The 11,718-nt window shown below is 41.9% G+C and overlaps 1 protein-coding gene across 1 annotated transcript in view; it reads right to left on the bottom strand.

The window, feature by feature from the left end:
* Positions 1-4,939: 4,939 nt before the first annotated feature.
* GRM7 (glutamate receptor, metabotropic 7) overlaps positions 4,940-11,718 on the bottom strand; it is a gene marked incomplete at its 5' end in the record, with an annotated part of 458,890 nt that continues 452,111 nt past the window's right edge. The window contains one exon of the mRNA XM_015412693.1: positions 4,940-5,010. Within this exon, the coding sequence (XP_015268179.1) occupies positions 4,940-5,010 (71 nt within the window). The remainder of the gene's footprint in view (positions 5,011-11,718) is intronic.

Here is an 11,718-nt window from a genome sequence, read left to right on the forward strand (position 1 = left end):
GAGAACAAAAAATAGAAATGGTGACTTCCAGACTGAAGCTCAGGAACGAAATCTTTGAAACTGTCTCAACTTACATTGGATTGGATCCAGTGACCCTTCAGAAAAAGACACGGACATTCATGGATAGGATTGCCAGCCTCCAGGTGGTGGCTGGAGATCTCCCACTATTATAACTGATCTCCAGGCGACAGATCAGTTCACCTTGAGAAAATGGATGCTGTGGAAGGTGGACTCTATGGCATTATACCTTATTGAAGTCCCTCCTGTCCCCATATTCTGCTCTCCTCAGGCTCCACCTCTAAAATCTCCAGGTATTTCCCAGCACAGAGCTGGCAACCCTATTCATGGATCTTTTAAAAAGTGTCTCTTCCCTAGTAGTCCTTTCCAGCCCTGGGAAAATTTACTCCCAGGGCAGCGGGGCCTGCCCTTTCAGCCTTTTCCACCAGTTCAGTGCTCCTGATGGAAAGGTAACAAGAGGGCAATTTGTTCCTGTTCCTCCTCAACACTGCAGCTTCCCAAAACACATGGCTGTTAGGCCACATGGGGCCTACAATCCCTAGAATGAATTTTCCTGGGGTTAGAAATGGCTGCTGGTGTGTGTGTGTAAAACATAAGACTGATTAAAGTTCTTACATCCATAGATTGTGGGATCCACCCATAGTATTGATTATCTCTTTTTCTTAGTAACAAAGATCTAGGAAATAACAACCCTAAGCAGATTACAGAGAAAGTGAAGAGACAACTTTTCAAGCATAGGAGGAGAAAATAATTATTTACATTCTTCCTTGACCCACAAAAAGGTTAAGTTGACCCCCAAAAAGTTTGTTTGTTTGTTTCCTTCTTTCAAGTTGTATCCCGCCCTCCCTGCAAAGCAGTTATTCTTCAACAGACACATAAGACTCATGGGGGGGGACCAAATTGAATTGGATACCCACTGCCTCAGTGAAGGCCTGGCAGAAAACCTCCATCTTGGAGTTATATCCCGCCCTCCCTGCAAAACAGTCTCAGGGCAGGTTACAACCTACAATAATCTTCTGAGTGCAGATTTACAGCATAAAAACAAAATAACAAAATATATATGATAAATACAATAAAATAACTACAACACTAAATACTTTAAAATAAATTATTCTTCAACAGACACATAAGACTCATGGGGAGTGTATAGGAATATTGCTTCTATATTCACATGCCTTCTCCTGTGATGTCTTTTGATAACATGCTGTGTCTTATTTCCTGTTGCAAGCCAAATGGTGAGGCCACATGGCCTCAATAGCCATGCCATAAACCCACATTCTTTCACACTTTCATGCCAAATGGCAGACCTCATGGCTACACTTTCTGGCCCACTTGCGACCAGTCACGTACACAATGAAGTAGTTGGAGTTTGGGTCAGATGACTGCAGGCAGGGTCCCAAACTTATAGCCTAGCCCCACACGCAGCTATGACAACCAACAATTGGGCACACCCATGCCCACTCGCAATTGGCTGATGGTCACATCTAATTTGTGACTGGAATTGGGGTATAATTGTTTGATCCCTGTGGGAGTGAGCTCTTCCTGTTCTCGAGTCTCTTGCTCTTGCTCTCTCCTCTGTCATTGTCTGTTTTATTGCACCTGAAATGCTGCCTCTTGAGAGACAAAGAGTTGCTTTGTGACTTGGAGCACATGGGGTGCAAAAATGGGATTTCCCTTCAAAATCCCTTGGTCCTTGGACTATCTTGGACTGATGAATACTCCTAACATGGTAAATATGAATCATTAATATTTAGTTAAGGCAAACAGCCCTAGCCTTTGCTATTTTTGTAATCTGTGGTAGTCTATGCTAAGCTCTGTACTGAATAAAGATCCTTCTTATTGCTAATTTGTCTCTGGTGTTGTAACTGAATTCCAAGTCTTGTGCCTAACCCTGACCACATATGCTACCTTGGTAAGAGTGTGCATCTCTGGATAGAGTTGCTACTGTGTTAAATCCCAGATGCTAACTAAGGGTTGGAATCTCTCCCTTAGGAAAGGCAGGGACTAGTGAAAAGAGGTTCTGGTGGCAAATTGTTGTGAAGACCAGAGATGGTACAGACTGTCTCGTGGCTTGTTGTTTAATGTACTGAAAAGTACATGATTCCCTCCCATCCCTGGACTGGCCTGGGTGGGCTAATCCTGTACAGGGGGGGGGAGACCAAATTGAATTGGATACCCACTGCCTCAGTGAAGGCCTGGCAGAAAAGCTCCATCTTGCAGGCCCTGTGGAACTGTAAAAGCTCTCACAGGGCCCTAGTTTCTAACAGGAGCTCATTCCACCAGGCAGGGACCTGGGCTGAAAAAGCCCTAGGGTCAGGGATTGTCAGCAGATGCTGATTCCTAGAGTGCAATGCTCTCTGGGGCTCATATGGGAAGAGGCAGTCTCAAAGATATACCATATAGCACTTTAAAAGTAAGAACCAGTACCATGAAATGGATCCGGTATTCAATTGGCAGTCAGTGCAGTTCGTGCAGCACCAGGCAGATGTGGGCCCGCACAGGCAGTGACATCAATACCTGTGCCACTGTGTTCTGCACCAGCTGCAATTTCCAGACCAGAATCAAGGGCAGCCCCATGTAGAGAGAATTACAATAATCTAACCTGGAAGTGACCATGTTAAAAGATATACTACTACAAATTATATATTTCTTGCTAGTCCTATAACAATATCTCATGGTGAAAGTCAATTCGTCCCCCCCCCCCATTTATTAGGAAAGCCCCATAGGACTAGAATGAGCATACCACTTAAAGGTTGTGGCCACATGCGCCAGTTGGAGCAGAGGAGAAGAGAGGCTATTTCCTCCGGACAAATTTGACCCGCAGTTGTGAGATCACACATCCCTTTTGTGCTACGAGTGCCGCCCATCACTGTGTGATCAGATGCACCGCAGGTGAGTTTCTTTTTTTGCCATTTGTTTCCCATGTGCATAAATGAGGAATTGCACCTCCGCACTGAGGGTTCCCCATGGCATATGCGATTATGCGCATACTGCAAGGGTGGGAGAACCAGCACCGAGTCAGGATGGCATCTCTCCATGGTCCATCGGAACCCGTTTAGAACTGGACTTCCCCCGGTGTCTTTTAACTCTGCTTCCGTGGCAGAGCAGCATGGGTTGCTGATGACTGCAGGATGCTTCCCAAGTGTTGCTGTCTGGTTGTTCCCTTTAGATCTGTCAGGCATTCACAACTATGTCAGATCTAAAGGCATGTGTGATCGCAACCAAACTAAGAACCAAATTCAGGTTTCTAATCTGAATCCCATTAGTTCTAATTTATTCTCTATCATAACCTTCATAATTGGCTTTAAGCAAACCCTTCTTTGTCAGCCAAAGTGCCTCCAATACATCCCTGCAATATGGGGAAAATAATACTCACCATTCTACCGGGGGGGGGTGTTGTAGGAATTTCTTGATCATGTATGTGAAGAGTCTGAACACTTGAAATGTTAGGTAATAAAACATTGTTGATTCATACAGCATCATATGCTGCTGTTGGTACTGCTAAGAATATCACCAGCTGTTTTTATCTTTACTGTTCCTGAGACTTTTGGTGTGATTCTATCATTTATTCTGGAGTACATAAACAAACCCTTAAAAAGAACCTTAACATTTCACATTAAAATGTTTATTTACCATTTATTTACTATGTGGCATTGACCTCACAACCTCTTCCTCTTAGATTGGTTTGATTAGTCCATGACAAGACAATTCATAAATTTTCAAACAATGCAATAGTAATTTCTTTTTAGCACAAACCACTCAAAATAATTGGCAGTAACCAATTTCAAGATAACCATGGACACTGGCTGCTTGTGAAGAAGAAAAAATATCTAAATTGCATATTATAAAATTGTTATTAATATATACATGCGGAATCCAACAATTGCAAGACACTCATGTAAGTGGACTTCCCCCCACCTTCCCATTCTTACAGCAGACTGTGTAACCCTTGAAAAGCCAGTGCACGACTTTGGGGGATCCTCATGGACATGGCACAGGGTGCTGCAGTGAGGAGGGGAAACTGGGAAAAATCACCAGTCCTCTCTTCTACTAGCAGGCTCTGCTGGTGCAAAAGGCTATGCTGGCAAATAAGAAAAAAAGATGATTTCTATTATCCTTCCTTATTGCAGTTCCCTGTGCTATTTGTGGCTTTCCATGACCCTTGAGGGTTCATGGGGGATTGTTGTGAGAAGGGCAGGGCAAGGCAGGGATCCAACTCTAGTGACTAGCCATATATATTTATGCTGTTTTTCTTTCAAACCTTGGCCAAAATGGTTATTTGACACTAAGGTATCCTTTCACTAGAAAACCAGTCTTTTCCCACAAGGAATGATCGAGAAAACTAGTTACAATAATGGCAGCTGGTATGTGTGAAGCAGCTCCATTCCTGTAGTATAGAACACCATAATTCCTGCCACATTTTGACTCTTTAAAAGCTCAAAATCATGGGGAAAGTCAGCAGGTGCCATTGTAGTAATCATGCAACTAAGTGTGCACTGAATACTGGAGAAAGAACACCTGAATAACCCCTTCAAGCTCTTAAAGTGCCAGAAGTCAAGTCTTTGCTGGAGAAGAGTTACTCAAGTCTTGTCCTACTCCTCCAATTGTTCCTTCAACAAGAGCTCAGACCAAACGCCAAAAGATTCATACTTAGGGAGGAAATATTACAGATTGGAGACAGGGTAGGCTAGAGGCACCAACATCTTCTATGAAGACCCAAAAAGAAATTCTGCAGCAACTTAAAAGACCAGTAGATTTATCACAGCATCAGCTTTCTTTCTTTTCCTTTCTTTTTTTGGGTTCTATCACCATCAGTGCATAACAGCCAATGTACATTTTTAACATTTAACTCTGCCCATATTTTCAAAATGAAGCAGTAAAAGTTAGTTTTGGTCTTACCTTCTACGAAAGCAGGCAAGAGCTATACTGTAGGTGGAATAGTGTACCAAGTAACAGATTTTTGTACACTCTTTCTTACAGGTGGTATGCAGTCTATAGGAAAAGTAAATATATTGGCATGTATAATAAATACTTTGAAATAGACCATATTATTTGTTTGATGAGCTGGGTTGTGTTATAAAGGATGTGGGATATGTCAATGTACAAATTATCTGGTAAACATGTGACAAACCACTTCATATAAAGCTTCAGGTACCTCTGAACATAGGAGAAGGTTCCCAGGACACCAGAAGGAACACTGGATGCATCCCACATTGGCCTGATATAGTTGCTTCATCTAAAGATGACATCCAGAATTCAGTCTCCATCATCACTCTTTCTTGTCCTCCCCCACTTTTGCTAATTTGGTTTGTTCTTTAGGCTTTCCCACCTTCTGCCTCCAAAAGTGAAATAGGCAACAACATGCCAGTGATGTTAGGATGAACAAACAAAAGATATAGCACAGCACAGTAGCATTGGTACAGCGGTGTCTACTTCATTCTCTGAAGTAGAACATGGGATGTTTTCATTCCATGCGTACGTCACTCACAACCCATTGATGGGATTCCACAGCCAATGTATACTCTTAACCCTGCCCTAGGCTTGCTAGCTCCCAAACGAAGACTGCCAAAAGTTTCATTTCTAGCAGTCTGCTGTCTTGGGAGAAGGAAAGGCTCAGAGGATTTCAGTTTCATTTGCCTATGATGTACTGCACATGTTTCCCGGTAATTCGCAGTAAATATATATAAAAGAGGGACAACAAATCCCAGCTCTATCAGCCTTGCTCTCAAAACATTCAGTACCAATTTCATTTTACTACTGAAATACAAGTTGTGATAGTCAGAGAGACAACTTTCTCTAGCTGACACTAACAGCTGAAAGTGTACTGATCTGAAACAGAATTATTTGTGACATAGGAATTTCCAAAGAAATATTGCTGGTAAATATATAATAATGTTTTGGGGAGAAAATCCCATGTCTTCTCTTATAGTGAACTCTCTTGCTCTAAATGGTTTATGTTTGACTCCTCTGTGTTTAATATTATAGCTAGCAGCATTTTAAAAATAACAAAAATACTTTTTTAGATGAATATATCCAGGATAGGTGGCCTTTTGTGAGATCACATCCCTGTGTCCTGACAACTAACAGTATGGTCTTCATACTTTACTTCTGAACATCTTAGAGCTTCCAACTTGCTATTGCTGGTAAACAAAAAGCTAAGATTAATGGTCCCGTGAACCATGACAGGAAGAATATCCTACAAGTACACATCACACTTCACAATGAAAACCCACTCCGACCCCTCATTCAAAAATACTTAAAATGGTTAGCTCTTCTCATAATCTTGGTGATGTTCTGGGTATTGATAGCAAGTTGCAGGAAATATCTAAGGGTGCTTTGCAAGAGTGTATTGATTTAAACCTTTTGAAATACATCAACAATCAAAGCAGATAGCATAGCTGAGCGGTGATGGCATATTCAATTCATGTAGACATGCCAAGATCTCTTCCAAGGAGATAAGGATAATGAAGGTCTATGAAATGTTTTAATTTTCCCAACCAAAAGTTACATAGGAAAAAAACCCTGCACATAATAGACAGCTGTTCAGCAATGTCAGTTCACAAAAATGCTGCCTTGCGTGCATGGAAGGGACACAGTTTTCCCATGTTCCTTTCTCTTCTTGCAACTCCTTCTAACTCCCAGAAAAGACCATTTTTGAGGTCTCAGGAAGTGTTCAGGGAAACAGCCATGTGAATCAGGTGGGCTGGAGAGAGTAGAGACAATGGGAGGAAATCAACCCCTTTCCTCAAAGGAGTTGTGCTTGCAGATGAGGAAGGAAGAGCAGTTTCATCCCCTTTTCTTTCCTTGTTCCAGCCCCTCACCCACCACACACACAAAAACCACTATGGCTGTTCTTCCACACAAGTCCTAAGATTTTGGGAATGGTCCTTCTGAAGATCAGAAAGGGCTGCAAAAACAGCCCATGGGAAAACTCCCTGCTAGTATAGTAGGATAGTCACCAGTGATTGGTTGGGTTGGCATGTCACCTCTTAACTCAGCTATGAATCTCATAAACCTGAAATGTGCGAAGTTCAGCGATCAGCTGAGTTTGTGATTACTTGTGGAGAACCACTTGACACCTATAAATCTAATAATGTTGCATCTCCTGTACTTTGGCACCATGATTGAAGCGCTGTTTGTACGTTTGTGAACCTCAATTTGAAATCTGCCACCATCACTTCTTCCAGCCTTTAAGAAAAGAAAACCACTTGTGGAACAATACCAGTCTTGATTTTCTGTTGCTACATTTTAGAAAGATATTCATCCCTTAGAGCAGCTAAATGTAACAAGCGTGCACCTCTCCATTAAGCTATTTCAGGTAGAGTTGTTTGCTTTGTCCCAATTGTGATAGTTGCTATGAAGAACAGAACAGGCATGCCGTTTACTCAGATGAAAACATGATGAGATATTTTGTCAAATACTGTGAAATTCAACCAGTGAAACACATGAGGGAAGAATGAACATTTTCAGGGAAGAAAGTGGCTTTGTTCACCGTAAGCTGCTGGAAAATAGTTTTTAGTGCCAACACATGATAGCAAAGCAAAGCTTTTTTTAATGAAGAAAGCATGCACATATCAAATGAGAACTGTAACAGTGATTAGCAGGCGGCTGTTAAAAGACCTGGGAAAGATTAATTTTAATGTATACCAATTAGCCTGTCATAATGCCTCACTGCGTTCAGTGGTGCAAGGCTGCCAAGGGAGGGAGAGCAGCAGAACAAAATTATGGGGGGGAACCTGGTCACTCTGGAAGTCCATGAAGATGGGTAAGTCATTCAGTTTGTTTTCATATGATGTTTGGGTTGGGCCTGGGGTGGGATGAAGAGGCCCAGAAGTAACCTTTGTCTGGGAACCCATGGTGGCTCTAGGCAATCGAAAATGGTGGGGATTCTTGTTTACTGCCATAAGCAAAGACTCTGTGATCACATAAGAATGATATCCAAGTAACAATCACCACCTATTGTACTTTTGATCAACTGCATGGCGAGTTGGATTTTCATTAACCCTTTTGCTTATTTTGGCCCCGGTCATACGGCAAAGTTGCCACGGGAGAGGCACGGAAGGTGGGCGGATTATCCAGGCGCGATCACACCCCAACATCTGGAAAGTGGAGTGCACCTGTGGCTTACCGCCGACAATATGCATTTAAAAACTAGTATCTCCAAGGTACTAGTAAATGTTTGCCATGGGCTGCCTCCAGACGCCCGTGGTGTGATCGAGCCGGCATGCGGCATTCCCCTCCGGTACCTCATTTACCCACTGGCACCGAGGGAAGGACCCGTGCTGTGCCGCCAGCGCCGGGGCAATTAGCCATGCCTCCCCCCCGCGATATCCGGCCCATGTGCCCGGGGCTATTGTTTTTACTATTAATTTGAAACTGATTTTCTCCATTCATGTTGAGCTGATTCAGCCTCAATCCTCTGCAACATCATGCACAATTAAATTTTTGAAATGCCATCATTTTGTGAGTTAATTATTCAAAGCAACCAAACATGGATGCATTATCATTTAATACATGTAGACCTACTTATCACATTGTTAATCATGGGTCTAATGGATTAATATCTTCTTCCCTGTCCCACATTCAGAGCATTCCTATGTGTGAAATGTACATTCTGATCGATAGTAGAAGATATTCATCCCTACACTATCAACCAGCATTACATTACTTCATTAGTAAAGGTGGGTAGCCATGTTAGTCTTTCTGCAGCACTAGAAAACAGCGAGAGTCCAGTAGTAGCACCGCAAAGATTAACAATTTTTTTTGGTATCCGAAGAAGTGAACAGTGGCTCATGAAAGCTCATACGCTGCCACAAATTTTGTTAGTCTTTATGGTGCTACTGGAATCTCCCTCTTTTCTGCTGCTTCATTAGTCAAGTACTTCAATTTGTCACACTGCCAATTAAATAGAGACCAAATTGGCCGCATGGACAATCTAGCACTTAACTAATAAAGTTACTGCTAGAGTAAGCTCCTGATGTTTAAGAGACTGAATGCAAACCAGGCTGAAATCTTAAGGGCACTTTCCTGGGAGTAAGGTCACTGAGAAAGCAATCCTCACCAGGTCTATTCAGAAATCCTACTCAGATCCATTAAGTGGGGCTTACTCCCATGAAAATTGCACCATGAATGACATAACACATACTTCTAAGTAGACCAGCTTAGGCATGCTCCCTTAGTGACTGGAGATGGACAGGTGGTAGTAACAGAAGGCTATCTAATACGAAAGGGGGTAAGTTTGTGTGATGTTTTATCGTCATCACTGAAGATTCTCCTATATACCATTATCAGGGTTTTAGGAGAAGTCTGTGCTTCATTAAAACACATTGTTGCTCTCTCTCTCTCTCTATTCGTTTAATGCAAGCAATAGATATGTTTGCATGCAGTAGCAATTCTTTTTTTTGTTAAAAAAAAATCTCTTGGCAGCAAAAGAGTGCAATGAGTCTATAACTAGTCTTTTTGGATTTTTGATTACCTAACACTCCAGTGTTTGGAGGTACATGAATCTCTTGCTGGCAGTGCAAGATATACACATTCCTTTGTGGAAAAAATGGTTTTACATCTGACTATAAAATCCAAAACATTCGTGAAATGCTGGAACAAATTGTCAAGCACCATCATCCTACAAAACATCTGTTAGTAAACATTCTAAACCAAACGTGACGCAACAATTCCGTCCTAAGCAGAGTTATGCTGTTCTAAGTCCATTGGCTTCCATGAACTTAGAAGGGTATAACGCTGTTTAGGATAGCCCTGTCAATCAATCCATCTCATTTCTGATACAACAACATAGGACTTCTTGTATAGGTTCTGACAAGCTGGAACAATTTTTTCAGGCCTAAATCTCAGGGCCAGGTCAGAAATGACAACAGGAAATTTGTAAACAAAATTTACCAGCATTTTGAAAACAGGAATAGCAGGTAGACAGAGATCCCACTCAGATTTGGATCATGGTAGAAGGGGAGAAGATCTAACCCTTTCCTCCCTGTACAGTTTTGCTAGCTGAAATCAAGATCCTGGTGGGCCACTGCCCCAGAAAACTACTAGAAGCCAGGAACAATCCAAGTCACAGTGGCACTAGCAGAGCCACAGAGGTTATGTAGTTTGAATCTGTTTTCCTTCATCACCCCCTGTGATGTCCCAGTCAGTCAGCTGGTGAAACCACTTAGGTGGGGGAGAATTATATCCCACCTTTCCCCACACCTTTGCACTGGTTTTGAAGTGGAACCATATGCAGCTGCTATTTCCATTTCTGAAATACTGGAAGGACCCAATTATGTATCATCCAGTGTCTCATGCAGTCTGACCCTTTGTGAAACCCTTTGTTACAACAGTAATACTCTTGACCGTTGAATGCAAGATATTGTTTTCAATCGAAAAGACATGGAGTTATGAGTTTTTAAAGTTAATATTTGTACTAACAATGAAGTCAAGCTGGGGAAAAAACATTTTAATCATTCACATATCTTTGCTTTTGATTTCTGTGTAGCAATTTGTAAACATGGGGTCACTCACTACTTTTGTTCCCATAAGCAATATATTGCTAGTAAATGACTTACTATTGATATAACTTGACTATTGAGGCAGGAGGACTTATGGGTGGGACAATGATTAATAGGGTTGAATCCAATGGAGCATTTACATGGACAAGAGTAAATATGTCTGAGGAAAACAGCTTTTTCACCTACCCCCTCCCAGTATAGCCCCAGATGCCCCCTCCCCAAATTATGGCTTTCAGAGCAGGGAACTCCAGCTGAAGCTTTGGGGGGACATTTGGGGGCTGTAGTGGGATAAGGGAAGAAAGAATGCCATGCTCCACAGATACAAATCCTTTTATCAGTGGAAATGCTGCTGGGACCTAGGCCTGGATCTCGGCCAGGTCCTTAGGAAACTGAAGGATGGCTATTATTTCTTTTGAGTGCAGGTTATCTCACAGTTTAATAAACATCCACTACCATTCATTTCAGAATACTAGATCATCTTATTTCTTTTTCATTAGTTTGGGAATCTGGAATACACAAAATGACTCATTTACAGTCACATAGGGCTGCCAGACCCATGCTAAAGGTGAGGGAGGAAAAATGAAGTACAAAAAAAGGCCATTGGGCTGCAGCATGATGCCACTTCTGGGAAAACCCTGGCGGTGATGTCAGTCCTCTCTAGGAATCATCAGAAATCACTGGATGATTCCTCTCAGAGAGGACTGACTTCACTTCTGGGTTTCTGCCCAAAAGTGATATCATGCCAATGCCACCTGTGCCCTCATGTCTCTGCCCCTCAATACCCTGCTGGTTAGGAAGCCATGCCTACCAATCATACAGTAACACCACAAAGCCACACGTTCCAACATAAACAAGCTCATTATACCAATACTGATAACCACTATCAGCTTCTATTGCCTGTGGTTCTTGCTGGTAGAAAGAAAGTCATAATGACTTCTCGTTAGAATGCAAAATAATTTTGGATACACATGAAAGGAAACTTCTTTATGTCTCTCTTCCATCAAATTTGGCCCAGGAAACTTGCAGGACTGTGTGGCCTATGCGGTGATACATCCAATTTAATCAAGGATATATATATTTTTAAATCAATGTAATACTTTGTCATATTTTTTAAACATGAGTCTGGACACTGGAGACGTTTTCCAAAATGTGAATAACAGAAATGTGGGCAATTAAAGAAAAGAGAGAGACAACCCAG

This window comes from Gekko japonicus, unplaced genomic scaffold, assembly GCF_001447785.1.
Source record: "Gekko japonicus isolate JY-2015 unplaced genomic scaffold, Gekko_japonicus_V1.1 scaffold588, whole genome shotgun sequence".
Taxonomy (NCBI): Eukaryota; Metazoa; Chordata; class Lepidosauria; order Squamata; family Gekkonidae; genus Gekko; species Gekko japonicus.